This window comes from Tetrao urogallus (genome assembly GCF_951394365.1).
Source record: "Tetrao urogallus genome assembly, chromosome: Z".
Taxonomy (NCBI): domain Eukaryota; kingdom Metazoa; phylum Chordata; class Aves; order Galliformes; family Phasianidae; genus Tetrao; species Tetrao urogallus.
This window is the reverse complement of record NC_136816.1, coordinates 19,357,061-19,374,690: the sequence shown is the minus strand read 5'-3', so window position 1 is coordinate 19,374,690 and position 17,630 is coordinate 19,357,061. Positions and strand designations below refer to the sequence as shown.

At 40.5% G+C, this 17,630-nt stretch overlaps 1 protein-coding gene across 1 annotated transcript in view; it reads left to right on the top strand.

Annotated features, from left to right (window-relative positions):
- NRG1 (neuregulin 1) overlaps positions 1 to 17,630 on the top strand; it is a gene marked incomplete at both ends in the record, with an annotated part of 169,258 nt that overhangs the window by 17,438 nt on the left and 134,190 nt on the right. Inside the window, one exon of the mRNA XM_079548060.1 lies at positions 13,987 to 14,164. Coding sequence (XP_079404186.1) covers positions 13,987 to 14,164 — 178 coding nt within the window. The remainder of the gene's footprint in view (positions 1 to 13,986; positions 14,165 to 17,630) is intronic.

The window sequence follows — 17,630 nt, the reverse complement described above, 5'->3', positions numbered from 1 at the left end:
GACCGCTCATTTTGTCAGATTTGTTGCTGCCCGCTCCACTTTAAAGTGCATTATGACACTCTACTCTGCATGCAGTATTATATGAATGCAATGCCAGTGGTGACTGAGTGCAAAATTACCACAGCTGTGTGAATTTCCATCCCATCCCGTGAACTGTCTTGCCCACATGGAAGCCAAAGTATAGAAAATTCACTCGTCTGAGATCTCAGAATGCTTCCCTGCTTCACATTATTTTTTTAGCTATTTCAATGTGATGACTAATTTATTTGAGATGAAGTTGCTGAATAAGAGTTAAAACAGCAAAACACCCATATTTTTCTTTCTCAGTCTGTGTTAGAAAATGAGATGCCTCATTTTTTAAGGACATGATGGCCATACTTAAATGAGACTCTGAAAATCACTTTCACTCCTTCTTTATTTAATGTGTGATTATGAATGCAAAATATGTTTCAATAAAATTTCTACTTCTTTCATTTTCATCTAGCAGATTTGGCTAATGTCATCTCAAAATTCTCTTTCTGTCTCTTAATCTCCATCCTTCTGCAGAATAATTTCAGTTCTTAATAATTTCAGAATAAAATAAGTTCAGCTGGATAACAAAAATAGCAGGTAAAACAATATTTTCCAAGATTAAAAAAAATGTGTAGCGTGGTTATCTGAATCTTCAGTTATACAACTGACTAAATGGATTGCAGAGACAGTATATCCTCACAGACTGGAAAACAGGGTTACCAGATTGAGAGTAACAGCTACGCCTAATAGCAAGTAAGAGAGCTGTAGTAGTAACCGAAGTGATTTTTTTTTTCTCATTTGTTTTTCTTTTTACAAAAAGAATGGAGTATAGAGAGGAAAAAGATTATTAAAACCTGTTGTTTAGATCAGTGCTTCCTCTGATTATTTAAATTATGTTTAAGACTGGGGAAGGAAGCCCTGGGGATTAACATCTGTCAAACCTCTCACTACTATCAAAACAATTCCACCTCTTGAGCATTGGAAAATGAAAAAAATGAAAAACTTCTCTTTTTTCTTTTCCTCTAAAAGATTGTGATGAAGAGACAGGGGAGATGACAACTGGAGGTATTTTGTCTTTCTTGCTATGGAAATATGGGCTTCCACGATTCAAAGTTGTATTTGGCATATGCTTAGTGAGACCTGGAAAGATCTCTGAAGCCTGCAGAAGGAGGTGCCAAGCACTACTAGAGGAGATTGCCACTCTGTTGTTGTTTTGCTGGATTTTAGTCCTCCTCTATACACTTCCAATGCATTTCAGAGCTATTCATGAAAATGGCTTTTGGCCCTTTCACACGTCCATGGTCACAGTTTGTGTTCACATCCTCTCACTCTATCATGAATGGATTGATTCTTCTGCAGGTTCCAGGAAAAAAAAATAATTTTTGTGCTGTTTTTACTTAATCCTAGGTGTATTCATTTACTACTGGATGAAGCTGGTAAGATAAAATCCTCCACAAAAATATCATGCCTGGAAATAATGACTTTCAAAGTCTGTTTTAAATTCTTTCCAGAAGCAATAAAAATGATAAAAAGATAAAAAAAATACAGTAAACATTCAGTGTACTAATACTGGGATTTTTATTACTGTTATTACTTCTTTCACACATGCTAGGTTTTATAACATCTCTTAGTAGAGAGGCAGAGATTCAGAGTCAGGTAATACTGTGAAAACACTAGGCATCTCTTTTACAGAGCCCTTTTCTGGCTTGATTTTCTCCATTTTGCTTAGCCATCATGGTGTTTCGTGTGCTTGCTTCCTACTACATTCCCTTTGCAGCCAGAAGGGGGACTCAGGATATTAAATTTCATTGAATGCAGTGGAAACATACCTCGTTCTTTCTAATGAACGTCACTTTCTGATACTGTTGTGGCCCTTTCTTGACTTCATCCATCAATCTTTAATGGCTTTCATTTGCATAGCTTTTATTACTACATATTTACCAACGTAGGACATATTTTGAAGAGAGAAGTATTGCAGTGCTAGAACACATGACTGGAACCAGGTTGCAGTCCACCAGGAATGAGGCTTAGATATACCTTTTCTTTGTTTATCAGAGGCCTTTTCTATGCCAGGTCTCCCACAGTTTTATCTTGTCCTCAGTGTGTAGGTAGAATCCTAAAGTGCAATTAACAGGGAATATTTTGGTAATTGTGATACTCTAACACACGAAAAGACTCAAAAGAGTCCTTGGTCTGCTGGATGGACTTTTAGACCATTATACAGCTCACGATGAACAGAATAAATGGGCATTCCTGAACAGAAATATTCACATTACTCCATGATGCCAGCATTAGTGAAATCAGCTGGATTTTCATTCTCCTGAAGAGAGAAAAGACAGAGGTAAAAGAAATGTGGTAAAAGAGCCAGATGATTTGCATATATCATTTTACATTCACAGCAGACTCATCTTTTTGCTCATCATGTAGAAATTAATCCTGCCTGCCACTGCACTTCTTGTGCAATGGATAGGGCCAGTGCCCGTGCCGCCCTGCAGTAATGGGCAGTGCAGCTATAGGGATACACCTGCTAGTTCTGCTGCTGGGACCTGTGCAACAGCTTCCACTGCAATACTCTGTTTTTTCAAACCCTTTTTGTATAAAACTTTTATATTTACTTTCTTCTTGTAATATAAGGTTTTTTCCTCATGTCTTCTGGAAAATGTGGACAAAAGGAATGATTGGCAACACCCTAGGGTCCAGCATAGCTGGAGAGAAAGTCATGCATTCTTCCTGTTATTTGCCATTTCCAGTGAAAATCAAGAGCTTGACATGACAGCATTTTGGGGGGATAGATGGGTTTTGTATGGTTTATGAAAGACATCTTTTTCTTGAAAAGTACTGAAAGGAAGAAAAATTGGGAATTGTTCAATACACTATGAGGATGCTCTCTAAAAAAAGATTTATTTTAGATTGTTTAGATGTTGTACTAAGAAACATGGTTTAGTGGGGAAATACTGCTGGTAGGTGGACTGTTGGAGCTCTTTTCCAATCTTGTTGATTTGATGATTTCATGATCAATTCTTGTTTGATGATCTAACCTTATCTTGGAGAAACAACCATTCTTTGTTAAGCAGCTGCAGCCTCCTCTAGCACATTCTGCAGTTCTCCACTTCAGGTACCTTCAGGGGGGCACATGCATGGGATGAAGCCAGAGACTTTCTTTTAGTGCTGGACCTGCAAGAACTAGATCAGCAGTCTGTTGCTGTGCTCCAGTTATAGCAGAGTTCCTTCTATGATAGCTGGGCTGAAGGCTGAAAAAAGCCTCTGGGTTTTTTTGTTTGTTTGTTTGTTTGATTGGTTGGTTGGTTTTGTTTTGTTTTGTTTCCCTGAGGATTTGTTGCCAGCTTGAGATGTTGACTCTGTTGGTATAGTGAAGAGTGTGTAGATTCTGGCCTTGCAAGTCTGCTATCCCAATCTGAACTGATTCCATGGCAGCAGTGGCTTCCTGCAGGCAGGTTTACAGTCATGCTACTCATGCTCTGCAGAAATTTTATGCTAGATACTACATATATGCAATGGAGGTGATACGTGATCGAAAGGAGTGTCCTGGCTGGGAATTAAAATCAGTGGAAGAATTTCATGTTGAAAAAATAACCACAAAGTGAAATTTTAACTAGAAATTACAGCAAAAACAGCAGATTATATGTGAAAATATCCGCCTCAGGAAGTTGTTGCTCACAAGGATCACACAATTGCTGGGCTGGAAGGCATCTTAAAGATCATCCATTTCCAACTACCCTTTGCTGGGCAGGTTTGCCACCTACCAGATCAGGCTGATTGGTCTGAATTGTCCTCTTTTGCAGAGGCTTAAAATCACATCAGTGTCTTTCTACCCTGAACAGTGAATGCATACTTATAGGTATGAGTGTTGGCAAATGAAGTCACTATCACTGAAGTCAGATTTCTTAAACCAATTCATTTGAAGGAGAGAGAGCATTGCCTCTAGAAAGAGTTGTTACGATTAATTTAATCCTTAAGTTTATTTATTCAATTTGTCAAAGAAATGATTTTAACGTGTGTTTAATCATAAATCAGATTTAAGTCAGTTTAAAAGTGTTCGCACTGATGCCTTCCAATGGTTTCAATAAAATTTATTTATGCTTTTTTTAGAATCGTGCAAATTTGGATGTAGACAAAGTTTGTGCTTTATTTTTGCCCTCTTATAATGACTGTAATACGTTTCCCAGTCTTCTAGGGTCTAAATCTAGCTGTATCGAATCAATGACAAAGCATTTTATTTTCACAGGGCCTGAATTTTGCCTAATGCTTTGCTGGGCCTTCAGTTGTTATCATATAGCAAATAAAGCCCTGGATACTTGCACACTTGATATAATCAATTTTCAGGCTGTGATTTTATCCAAAACTGTGACACATGAAAACCATTTGTAAGTTTTAAAGAATGGGGGAGGGAAAGCTTGCTTGAGCTTGCTTGATTTACCATGTCTTTATTCTTTTTTACCAGCAGCCTGTCCAGAACTTATGTGGACTTATTGTCCAACTCTTTTTTATCTATACCTTGAAGTATTGTCTCTATTCTGTTAATGGAGAGCTTGGAATAAGGCAAAAGATTTGGTAAACAGTGCACATTTGTTATGGTTGATATTTTTGAGTGAATTAAGAAAGTCTGCCTGTGATTGCTATGTAAAGATATCACTTTCCTACCTAACAGTATGTACTGGTGGCATTATTATAGGGCTAGATACTTAGGCTGTTAAATAATTGCAGACTGTTCAATACGTGTCTTTTTCGCATAATCATAGAATTTAAGGCCATTGAGGGATTCTGACAAAAGATTATGTAAACACCAGCCAGGATGGGGCTGATAGTTACAGGCTGAGAGCTCCAGGCTGGATTTGATGGCCCCTTTGAGATCTATTTCATGATTTGGTGTGATTGCGTGGTGTTCCCTGTCCTGTGTAACCTGCTACTTAGCATTCACGCAGGTTCCCTGGTATGCAGTATAACTGTTTTATAGTTTATCTGGAATGTATGTTTTAAAGGGCCTGTAATTTTTCCTACACAATTTTTGAACTTTCGCCTACAGTCCAGAAACCATTCCAGAGTAGTATAAAATCTTTCTGCCCCTCCTCCTGTGACTGCTGGACTGTGGCATGCTTCTGCATGCTTTGCTGATCATGTGGCTATGGATTTTTTGGAGGTTGACCTTTGAAAAGATGCTTAATCTTGTATAATAATTTAACCAGGAGAGATGCTTCTAAGTAGGTCTTTTTAAGATCTCTTTCTGATTCAGGGTACCCAACAATATTTATTCTTGCACTTCTCTTTTTTTCTTTTTTTTTTTTTTTTTTACTTTTCATTTCTCTGAGGATCACCTACCCATTTTTAAACAGGCATGGTGCAAATGTTCACATTTCACTGTAATTTCCTTCTCTATTTTGCCAGAGCTATGGAACAGAACAGTGTGGGTCAGTATCTGTTGGAAATAAATTGCATCTGATAGTATACAACGAGCTCTTCGCCTACTGTGTGAGCACATCCCACTGAGCTTCACATTCAGATTTTTTTTGAGCTGACAGTCTATGTAAAATGCTCAAGTATATCCAGATTCTCAGTTACTAAAATAACCCAAAGGGCTGTGAGGCTGTACTTTAGAGCTGTAAACTGTACTTTGTAAAAAAGAGAAGGTTTTGCTAACAGATGTTCCCAATAGGTGGCCACCTCAGTGGGTGAGTGAAAGGGCCAGGTGAGTTTCTCCTCCATCTACAATGGTCTGGCACACGTTCTGCTCCATGTGTGACAAGCACCTGAACTGAGAACAACTGAAACTGAGAACAACTACTAAAACCTTTAGTGAGGCAATCCTGACTAAGTGTGAGTGGAGACAGACTCCACAGGCTTTTGTGGGCCTCTGTCCTGTCATAGTCTGTGCTGAACACCCACATAAATCCCACAAATGGATTATTGCTAAGAGACTTGACCACTAAGGACTTGAGGGAGAGGAGGGGAAGTTTGAAAGTGTCAAAGGTCTTTACACTTTTCCATTTATTCTTGTTTCCTTCAAATTAATTCCTACTTTTTTGTTTTGATTTTGTTCATGCCAAAGAAGCAATCAGAACTTAGGTTTGTGAGCACCCCAGACTTGTTGGAACAATGTGTAAGGAAAACAAGGTTGGAAAGATTCTGAGAGGAAAGGGAGGCAGCCAACAGTAAGGGAGATAGAATGAAGAGCTACTAAACACAAGGAAGTGCATAAGGTATGAAAAGCTTACAGAATTCAACACATAAGACTGTATTTTCATAGAATCAAAGAATGGCCTGGGTTGAAAAGTACCACAGTGATCATCTAGTTTCAGCCCCCCTGCTATGTGCAAAGTTGCCAACCACCAGACCAGGCTGCCCTGAGCTACATCCAGCCTGGCCTTGGATGCCTCCAGGGATGCCCCTGGTTGTTGTCACCAGTCTCTGCATGAAAAACTTCCTCCTAAAAGCTAACCTAAATCTCTTGTCTTAGTTTAAAACCATTCCCCATTGTCTTATCACTATCAACCCATGTAAATAGTAATTTCCCTTCCTGTTTATACACTCCCTTCAAGTACTGGAAGGCCACAATGAGGTCTCCCCGGAGCCTTCTCTTCTCCAAGCTAAACAATCCCAATTCCCTCAGCCTTTCCTCATAGCAGAGGTGCTCCAGCCCTCTGATCATCTTAGTGGCCCTCCTTTGGACCCTCTCCAAGAGCTCCACATCCTTCCTGTACTGGGTGCCCCAGGCCTGGACACAGTATTGCAGGTGAGTACTAAGCCCAGTAAGTTTTCTGAAGGTGGCAAGTACAGGAGTGTGCCAGAGAACAGGAAATGTAAGAAGGAAAGGAGGAGATGGCTGCAGACTTCAGAGACCTTGGGTAGATGGACTAAAATTCTAAGAAACTCATCAAAAAAGTGTAAGTTCTATCTACCTAAATAAATAAATAGATAAATAAAGGGGGAAGGGAATTACCAAGAAATAGACTTTCATTAGCAATCGACTGTTACAGCAAGGGATAAAGAATGAAATGATACCAAAGTGCGATTAACTTGCAATGCTGTTATGTTGCACCTCTTTCCTTCTTGATTTCTTTTTTTTCCCCCATTTGTGCTCACTCTTCCTAACATGATATTGAGGCACGTTAGGGTGTTTAAACATGTACCACCGTTGAGACCCAAAGTTCAAATTTTGCACTCCCCTGAGCTCACTGACCTGGTGAGACTTCCAAGTTTGGGTGTGAGCCGTATTTAAGACGCAGTACTACTAACAGTGCAGTCATAGCCTTTACTTTCCAGTGGTTGTCTCAGCTGTACTAGTCTCTTTGGTGACAAATTGAATGTCTTTTTTCAAGCAATGACAGAGATTAGTGATTAAAATATTTACTCTTGAGAACAAAGAGAAAGAGAACTATGTATGATGCAGCAGGCCATCCTCCCCTCGCTGGACTTCAAGGCACGCAACTTGAGACAAACTTTTATAAAATGCAGTCCTGCAATTCAGTTCCTAAACCAAAAGCAGCCTTATTTAAAAGACAAAAATAAAAAAGCACTTGCAAATCCACTTGAAATCCATGGGATTTATGCCTGGATAGCATTTCTGTGCATTGAATTGCTTTCTTTTTAGTGCTCAGATAAAGATTCTGGAGTCTACCTTCATGCACTTAGGTATGTAAAATATGGACCTGCAGATTTTTGTATTGACTTTATGAACAGTTGTCCCTAAATTGCTTATTGGATATCAAATATATTTATTTTACGCTGTCTTCACATTTTCAGTCTGTATGATCAGGTTTTTGTATTGACAGTGCCTAACAAGATCATCAAAGTTTATTAGGGATGCAGCTAGTTGGAGTCAGCTGCAGCATGGTGAAGCAGAGGAGTGAGTATTTAATGTAATCAGGCTGTGTGTGCCTGCAGACATGATCATCAGTAAATAAATTAAGCGTTGACTTTTAAATTGTAATCTTTAGGTTAGATGCTTGCTCACACCCAGCTTCTCATATGTAACTTGTATTTTGCTGTCTATGAATGCAGTACCCTGTCTCTAAGGAGGTCTAAGCTCAGAAACTGATATCTTGAGTGACTGCATGGGGCTGGATAGCCTGGCATTATCTTTTTATGCTGAATAAATGTACACTCTCAGCCTTTCCCTCAAGGGCATGATCCTTCTCTGGGCATGCCCATTTTTCACTACCATCCTTTTTCTGGCTGCAGTGAACATGCTTTTTACTTGTAAAGTGAAGGGAAGTTGGGAGACCTTCTCCATTTGCACAGTGCTTTTTCTATACGCCCATTTTGAGTATCCTGTTAAAATGTTACCTTCCAAGTGTTATGTTATGAGATGGCCATGACTTTCTCCTAGGAACAGTTTACTGGGCTTCTATCATAGACAACAAGAACAAAAAAAAGATCAACAAAAGCTCTGAGAGTAGCTTCAGTGCTTGGGATAAATATGAATGAATTCTGGTGTGAAATGTACTTGAAAGCATCTCATCCAGAACAAACCAGTACTTTAGTGGGGCAACTTTGAATTTGTTTGGTGCACCATTCTTTTGAAAGGATGGAATGAGACTTCAGGACTGTTGTGCTTAAATCTATCAGGCTCAATAGAACCACAGAACCATTAGCATTGAAGAAGAACTCCAGAACTCCACCATGCTCACTAACCACATCCTTCAGTGCCACATGCACGTGGTTCTTGTCCAGAAACAGTGATTCCACCACACCCCTGGGCGGCCTGTGCCATTGCATCGCCACTCCTTCTGAGAAGAAATGTTTCCTAAAATCCAGCCTGCACTCCATCTGGTACAACCTGAGGCCATTCTCTCTCTTCCTATCTTCCTGTTAGCTGAGAGAAGATGCTGACTTCCACCTTGCTACCTCCTTTTAGGCAGTTGTAGAGAGCAATAAGGTCTCCCTTGAGCCTCCTCTTCTAATACTTTAGACTCAAAAGATCCACAGCTGGATATGAGCAATTCCCAGTCAGAACAGTCAGAGTTGTGGTTGGCCCTGTGATTGTCTTTTGAGAGTAGTTACTCTGATTTACCGTGTCATTTACTGGTTCATTTCCTGGTCCAGTGTTCCAAGAACATAGTTGTAGTGCTTTATGCCTATGTTTTGATCTGTTTCTTAACTTGGTACTAGCCATTCATATGGTGTTCCAACTTTATAGCTAACATTTCTGAAAGAAAAAAAATCTATTTTAGCATCACCAGGAATAATGATTTTCTGTGCATTTGTTATGTGTAGTGCTCAAGAAAAACATTATTTTTGCATTTTTCCTTTAGCTCTTCTGTGCAGACATAAGTATTCAAATCATGCCAAGACCCAGAAGCTGAAATGTATCTGGACATATTTTTGAAATAGAGTTCAGAACTGAAAAAATTCTGTTTAAGCAGCTAAATGATTTGTTTGATTTTCCTTTCTCTTAGCTCATATCCAGTTACTCTAGCAACTGAATAGCCACCCTGGTGGGGGATTATCTATCATTCCCCACAGTGTTTTATCGTACATATAATCTGCACAGAGACTCACTATGCTCGAATGAAATAGCCAGATTTTGAAAACTGTTCGGAATCCAAATGTTGCTGAAAGAACAATAGGGAGATTAAAAACAAAAGAAAACAAGAAAACATTTTGTTTTCTTTTACTTGTCCAGGCAGGAGCAGTGTACATTTTAAAGTGTAGCTTACATGGTTTTTACAAGAGGATTTAGAAAATCTGGCCTGCTTATGATAAGCCTGAGCTTGATTACAATCTCATATGAAAGGAGAGAAGGCTTTTTGGAAATAATATAATTTGTCTTGCATTACTGACCTGTCGTGAGCACTGTGCTAGTAAAAAAGCAAATCTGAGTCCAAGGGAATGGGTGTTATTGTTGTGGCTTCTATTACCACTCACCAAACTGTTGGTCACAATTTTGCATGGCAAGTTGTGCACATATGCATACTGGCAAGCATGCCTAATACATTCTGGTCTTCAGACTCTTGAAAGGCTTATGCCTTCCTAAGTTAAAAAAAAAAAAGTACCTCCTGGAATTTCAGCCGAAAGCATGTAGTTGTGTGATAATATTTTGCAGGTTTCCTGTTTAATTTGTTCAATGTGTTGAGCTTCCACGCAGATTAACTACACAATCAAACACTGAGGGTGAGGAGATTGCTGTGCTTTGCCAAACTCACCAAAGTCCAGAGAGAAGTTATCTCTAGCCAGTGTGTCTTTTGCCGGGTGAATATGGAAAATTGTGTTCCTTATCTGCAATGATATAATGCAGGCCAGTAGATAGACATTTCTGAGTAGGAAAAAAAAAAAAAAAAAAAAAGCTAAAAATGACAGGCATTCAAGCCACCAAAACAAGAAGAGATCTAGAGCTGGCATGCTTTAGTCTGTCATGCCCTCCCAACAGCACTGGATCTCGCCAATGGGAGTGCCAGTTTGGTAGGGCTTGCCACAGTGAGAACTCCTCTCTGGCTGCTACCATCCCAATGCTTTCCTAGAAACCCTATCCAATCTGGGAAGTGCATGGAAAGTTGTAGGAAGTGTGAAAGGTGTGGGGTTGTATTCGGGAGCCTTTCTGTATGTCTGATTAACTCGTAGACATGAGGTCCCCCTCGGGTTCCGGCACATTTCCAGCACAAGCAGTACATACCGTGAATCCTGCCACACCTTTCATTCAAGCAGTGCCAATTTCAGGGTGATAGTTTCCAGTGTCCCTCTTCGTGATCTGTTTATTTTCTTTATTCTCTGGCCCTTGTCATTTCATGATTGATGGCACATGGGAGACTTCTGCAGCCACAGTACCGCAGTGACTTTCAATGGCACTGTCCAAAACTCATTCTGCATTAAATGCTGCAAGTCCCTTTTTGATATGGAGATTGTATTTTGACCAAGCCACCCTGTCCCAGATGGCATCTTATCTTCGATACAAGTGCAGGAGACTCAGAAGGTACTTTCCTTGCCCCTTCTGCCTGTCTCTTCCCAGCCTCACTCAGAACACAAGGCCTGGTGGTGGATGGAGCTGTGCTCCATGACAGGCGGCAAGATGGGGTGGAGAGGAGCCCAGCTGTCAGGAGACAGGCTCAGGGACTGAGGGGAAAGGGATGGGGAGATGAGGAGGGAGCTGCCTGTTGAGGAGCAGTAATCTGGTTGTCACCGTAAATATTCTTGCCTCCATTGCAGTCGTTATTATCCCTCAGACAAGGTCCTGTCTTACCAGATCCGGAGAAGCTGGCACAGGCTGTGACAAAATTCAACTACCTCTTGCAACAGTGCGAACCATGGCTGATCTCAATCCATACACACAATGCTGTAGTTTTATCAGCACGAGCTGTCTTGTATGCCTGGCAGGTCTGATTAGCTTTTGTAAAACTGCAGCTGAAAGGAAACAAACATAGAGTAAGTGAAAAGAAGGGGGGGGTGGGAAACACCAGACTTTTCTGTCATGTCTGTGAACAGCTTTTACTGCTTTCCCTGGAGAGCTGCATGCTTGGACAGCGAGTTACTGTGAATTAGGGAGGGTCACTGCCATTGATTAAATCCTCTTTTATGTTTCCTGGTAACTCCTGAATTATGGCAAGAGTTGAGCATATTAATTTAACACTTTTTTTTCGTTGACAGTTCTTAAGGAGAAAAAAAATATGCAAGTCATTTTGTGCAGATAATATTGAATTAAAATAAAAATCAGGAACAAAATCTCTCTTTTATTCCCAGTTTTACCTTGCTAGGTTGACAGGAAAATCAATAACCAGCCAAAGCCTTTAGTACAAAAAGATTTGAGCCTTGCAATCATGGTTATCCTCTTTATTTATATAAGATATGTAATAGAGGTATAACAAGTGAAATATATTCAGACAAGAAATATTACTCTTTATTTCATACCTCGTTTTCTCTTGTAGCGACAAAGGACTATAACCTTAAGTGTTAAGTGAATGAAGCTATCACTGCAAATCTCAGTTGTAAAGGTTTTAATTAATGCTAGTTATTTTTGTTGGAAAATTTAAAAGTAGATATTTTTCAAAATTCTTCCTCTCTTTTGGGTAAATATCTGCATGTGTAGATGTTTGTGGATGAACACATACATGCACAGTTACATTCACTCACAAAAGAATACATATTTAAGCGTACTGATATCCAAATGGTGTGTGGGCACTGTTTCTTCCAGAAGCAAAAAATTGTTTAGGTAGAATTTTGGGAATGTTTTGGAATTTCCTGAATTGTCCAAATGTGAAGGAATGGAAATCAACATACAAGATCCATCACTCCATCACTCACTTGGCCTGTTGAAGTGCCTGAGATGCTCTGTCCCTGCCCTGGGCCATGTGCCTGCCCCTTGTATCTTCTATTCTGGTGGCTTGACAGCTACACTTCAGTGGCTCTGTTACTGTAGGCCCCATTTCCCTTTCCACCGCTCTTCAGGCCACTCTGCTCTGGGCCCAGTGTCCAAGGAAATCAGATTTCCCCTGGCTTCCCTGCGCTGTCCTGTACTGAGATCAGAAAGTTTGCCTTACATGCAGGACAGGCAATGCTGCTGTCTGTGGCAGACAAACACACAGAGAGCATGCACACTGCATCACTTCATACCCATCTTTCGGATTTAAGGCTGTGATGGTGCTGCTTGATATTTGACTAATTGGAATAATAATGAAGGGCAAGTGACGTCAGCAAGTCTCCATGCTTACACAGAGCCGTAAACATCAAAACATAATCAAGCATGTTCCTGGGTATTAAACATTTTCTTATACAGGACCATACAGGAGACCTGTTGGCATCATGCTGAGAGCTCCTCATCTGCATGTTGTGGATAATCACATGGCCATAGTGGCCGTTCATTTTCTCAGACAGCATTGCAGCTGTCTAAAAATCAAAGAACAGTACTACTCTTTGATAGAGGTGCTGCACTGTAATACCAGCTCCCTGAAGGTACAGGCTAACAACTGCACACGGCTGAGCTGAAGAAGGCTTACATGCTGTCACCCATTAGCTGACCAGCTGTAGCTTCCCATAAGAGCAATTGCATGGTAAAGGTGTTGTCTTGAGCCTCAGGGGAAATAAGTGGTTTACTTTGCTACAGGAGCTTGGTGAAGGCTGCTTTGCAGCTAATGTGTGAGGCCAAAAGAAGAGTTGCGATTCCCAGAGGCACTACATCTTCACGTGAATCTTGTGCTCAAGGACCAGTACTGGTTGCAGAGTATTAGAGGTCTCTATTTTAAGAAGTCGTAAATGGTTTGATGTGCCTACATGAGAAACACTTGCAACAACATAGCTTATAACTGAGATGCATCAGCTGGAGCCCACCAGCGTTTGGGAGCTGTTGGCTGAGTGTTATCAATGCAGTGTCCCCTTCTGGGTCCAAAATATCCTTAATTGATATTGATTCTCTTGATGGGCTTCCAAGACCATCGACTTTTGCCTCAGGGAAAGGATATAGCCAAGCTGAGGTTTGAGCTAGGTGTATAATGTGGGTTATAATGTTTGGCTGGAGCAGGAGCCTTTCCCTCTCAGGGAAGCTGTTGAGCTTGTATTTACGCTTTTAGCTCTCTGTCACTTAAGTTGCACCTGGAGCCTTTCGATAGCCACTGACTCATAGCAGTCAAAATTAATAACACATCAAGAGGCCCTCCATCTGTGTTATCTACCAAGTCTGTATGGGGCAGTGTGTGTCTACGTTAGGTGCACACAATCAATTAAGTGTTGTGAGTCCTTCATACTGTATTTAGAAGCAACACTTTAGCTCTCTGTCAGAATACATATGGCCTGCAGGGTTGTCGTGTAGGACTCATGTAACAATAAACTAGAGTGTCATTAGATCCTTCTCCTTTTACTTCAATGTATATAATGCACAAATTACCCTTATTTATCATGTTTTGGTGCAGAAGCATTTCCTATCTGGTTGGGGTTTTGCTGTCTGTGGCTTGCCCATATCTGCTGTGGTTAACTTAACACTGTTTTCCTTTTTGAGAACGGCCTAATCACCATCTCTTTCTTTTATTTCTTTAGCGGTGCCTCCCAAATTGAAGGAAATGAAAAACCAAGAGGTTGCTGTGGGTCAGAAGCTAGTGCTAAGGTGTGAAACCACTTCAGAGTATCCCGCACTCAGATTCAAATGGCTAAAGAACGGGAAGGAAATAACAAAAAAAAACAGACCTGAAAATGTCAAGATTCCTAAAAAACAAAAGTAAGTACAGACACACATCTTGCCATTGGGGCTGGGAGGGATGGGGAAAAGGTTGTCCAAAAGAAAGCAAGCACTGAAAGTATTAACTGCAGTATCACAAAGGTGAAGTCTATGAGTTACAAAAGGAACTTTAAGGAAGCAGACGCTGACATCATGTTTTTTGAATGTATGGATAAAGTGGTAGTATGGCATAAATATTTCATAAATATTTTTTCCTTTCCAATGCATGTTTCTGTTCTGATAGCCAAAGGCTATCTTTTTAACCAGCAAGTCTTGGAGACAGGCCATTTTAAAACTACCAATGAGAACAGAAATACCTTATGTTTGTTGTCTAAAGTCCAAGAACATTTAAAGTCATCAGAGCAGTGTAGATTTGAAAATATTTTTGAGATTTGGTTTGCAAGCAATATAGTTCTGAAGAAGAATACTTTCTGCAGTGGCACCAGGTGTGATATTCAAGCCTGCAGCAGTCCTTCATTAGAGGCATTCCAGCAATATGCAGAAAAGGCACAAGTCTAGCAGATGCCATGTGATTAGCACAGTTTGCACATCTCTTTTTGCCAGGTGGAACGTGTCCCCAGTACATAACTGTTGATCAGTGCCAAAGGATTGATAGTGCCTTTTCTCTGCGGGGAAGGCAGAAGAAGCTACACAATGCATTTTTTGCATTGATGATGGAAAAGACTTTTGCTGTGTGCTCACTACTTTATTGGTTATGTTTAGAGGTTTTGATTATGGCTGCTCCTTCATTGAAAGGAGTCATGAAATCTGAAACCAGCCCACCAACTCTCACTTCTGCTCTCAGTATAGAGGAGCGCAGCTTGCTGGAGTGGTCTTTGCCTTCTCTTCATATGAGGATTTGGGCTAGGCTCTACAATACAATCTTTTCCTCTTAGATGTGAAGTGCCCCCATACTTCACCAAATCCCATCTTGCTAGGCAAAACAGCATCAAAAATCAAAGAGGCACTTGACCTTCCAGACTTCTTCAGGTTGAAAACCAGATGCCCTGACTTCCCCCATGGTTTCTTATGCTCCAGCAAAAGGTTGATGAAATACGGAGGGGTCCAGAGCAGCATCACTGCAGCCCATGTGCTACAGTAGCACAGACAGCAAAAAGGAACTGGTGATGTCTCTTTCCAGCATTTGTCAAATGGAGCCGTTCCAGGTGGCAGGTAGCCTGGCAAACTGTCTGAACCCATTTGCCGTATGTCTCTGTCAGAGTTGTGTTGTCATTCTAGTCTGCACAGAAAATGTTCAGATCAGAGCCTGGTCCTCAGGAGAGCGCTGTCTGTGAGGGGCAAAGTGTTTTTCCTTCTGTTACATTTTGGCTAATGTTTATTGATAAAATTCACTGTATCTGGGATTTCACCTCCTGGGACTTTGTCAGGGAGGCACCATTGGATCAGTGACTATCTTGGCTTCTACCAGGTACTGGGAGATGGTGGAGACAGCATGAAATGGTTTTTAAAACCCATAGGTCTTCTAGAATGATCCCAGCATCTCTCAAAGTTTTGTGGAAAAGAAAGGGGGAAAGAGAAGGGGAGGGGGAATGAAAGGAGTTGGCAGAAGGGACACTAGCTAACAGCCACTTATTAGAGCATACACGTGGAACGCTGAGGTCTATTTTTCAGGTTTATATGTGAAAACACATTTAAAATTCCCTAAAAGATACATAGCACACAGAAAAGGAATAAAAGAAAAAAGAAAAAAGTTGCCTCCTGGAAAGTGGAGATCTGATTTCCTTGTCCTTCACTGTAAGTGGGCAGAGTGCAGATTTAGATTTCACACATGTGCTACCCCAGCCAAGGATATCACTCATCCTTAGAATTTCTGTCTCCGTTTTGTGTTTTAAAACTGAGATTTCTGCATGGAACACAGAAGCCTTTCTGCTCACAGATGCAAAAATCACTAGATACAGAATGCGAAAAGGGAGAAGGCAAGGGTTGCCTTTGAAAATTTTGCTTTTGCTGATATCTGAAGGATTTTCCTTATATTTTTGCTTTTAGATTTTATCTTGGGGACATATCAGTATTTTGCCTTCTTTTTTTCTTTTGCTGTTTGTGTGTTCTTCCAGCATAGAGTGGGTGTGAACAGCTCTAGAGGAGATAGATCTGTAGAAAGAAAGTGGGACAGGTACGTGCTCTAAATTTAGAGGAAAAGGGAAGAAGAGGTGGTAAAAAAGTGAATGTATAAGAGGATGTACATATTACAGTAAACAAATGCACATTAAAAAAATCCTGTTCCAAATGAAAAAAAAAAAAAAAATCAGGAATATCATTGATCAAAGTGGAGTTTTTCCATTTTTTCTATATATTTATTTTTCCTGACAACACACTGATAAATGTTTATCAGATATATAAATATCTAAGGTGTGGGGGGCAGAATGGTGAGGCCGGACTCTTTTCAGTGGTGAGTGGAGACAGGACAAGGGGAAACGGCCAGAAACTGCAGCATAGGAAGTTCTGCACCAATGTGCGCAAGAACTTCTTTACAGTGAGGTGACGGAGCACTGGAACAGGCTGCCCAGGGAGGTGGTGGAGTCTCCTTCTCTGGAGATGTTCAAGACCTGCCTGGATGCCTACCTGTGCGACCTGCTGTAGGGAACCTGCTTTGGCAGGGGGGTTGGACTTGATGATCTCTGGAGGTCCCTTCCAACCCCTACAATTCTGTGATTCTGTGATTCTGTTTGTCCTGTGCTGTACTATTGTGCTGTACTACTGTGTACCTGTGCTGTACTACTATGTATGTACCACACTGTTACTACAGGTATTTTAATGTGAATTCTTTTCTACTGTGAAGTGTAGGAAAATCATCAATGAAGGCTGGAGTAGTAGTGGAGCTACCTGGGATTAACGTCCACTTTGGGGGTCAAATGTCTACATAAAAACAGGGTATATTCTGCAGCACCATTGTTAGCACACAGGGTAACACAGTCTTGACTCCTTCAATCCAAACGTTTGAGAATAATATTTTATATACATTTATGAAAACTTTGATGATTTTTATGTAGTGTCTGAGAGACAGAAGTGATTTTTTATATTTCCATGGTTTACAAAAAATCAGCTTTGTGCCATCATTGTGTGGCGGTAAAACAAAACTTGTTCATTGTGGGGAGAAAATAAATGTGTTTGAGCACTGGGTATTTAGCATGAGATTTTTTAACAAACTGCAAAAATTTCTAAAAGAATTATGAAGTTTCTAGCTTAGAAACAGAAAATGGAGACCTTAGCTTCTGGAGCAGGCATGGAAAATATGCTGCTTGATATTTTTGAATACATTTGCCCAGGGTGAGTGCTACTGCTTCATAAAATCTGCAGAAGTGGAGCAGATGCCGACTGCATTTTCCTAGATTTTTGCGAGTTTAGAAGATTCTTTGACAGTGCAGGTTTCCTCTAGACTTATCTTTCTGAAGACTGGCCCTTCACGTAAAATGAGCTCCAGGGATCACTCCACTGAGCTCACTAG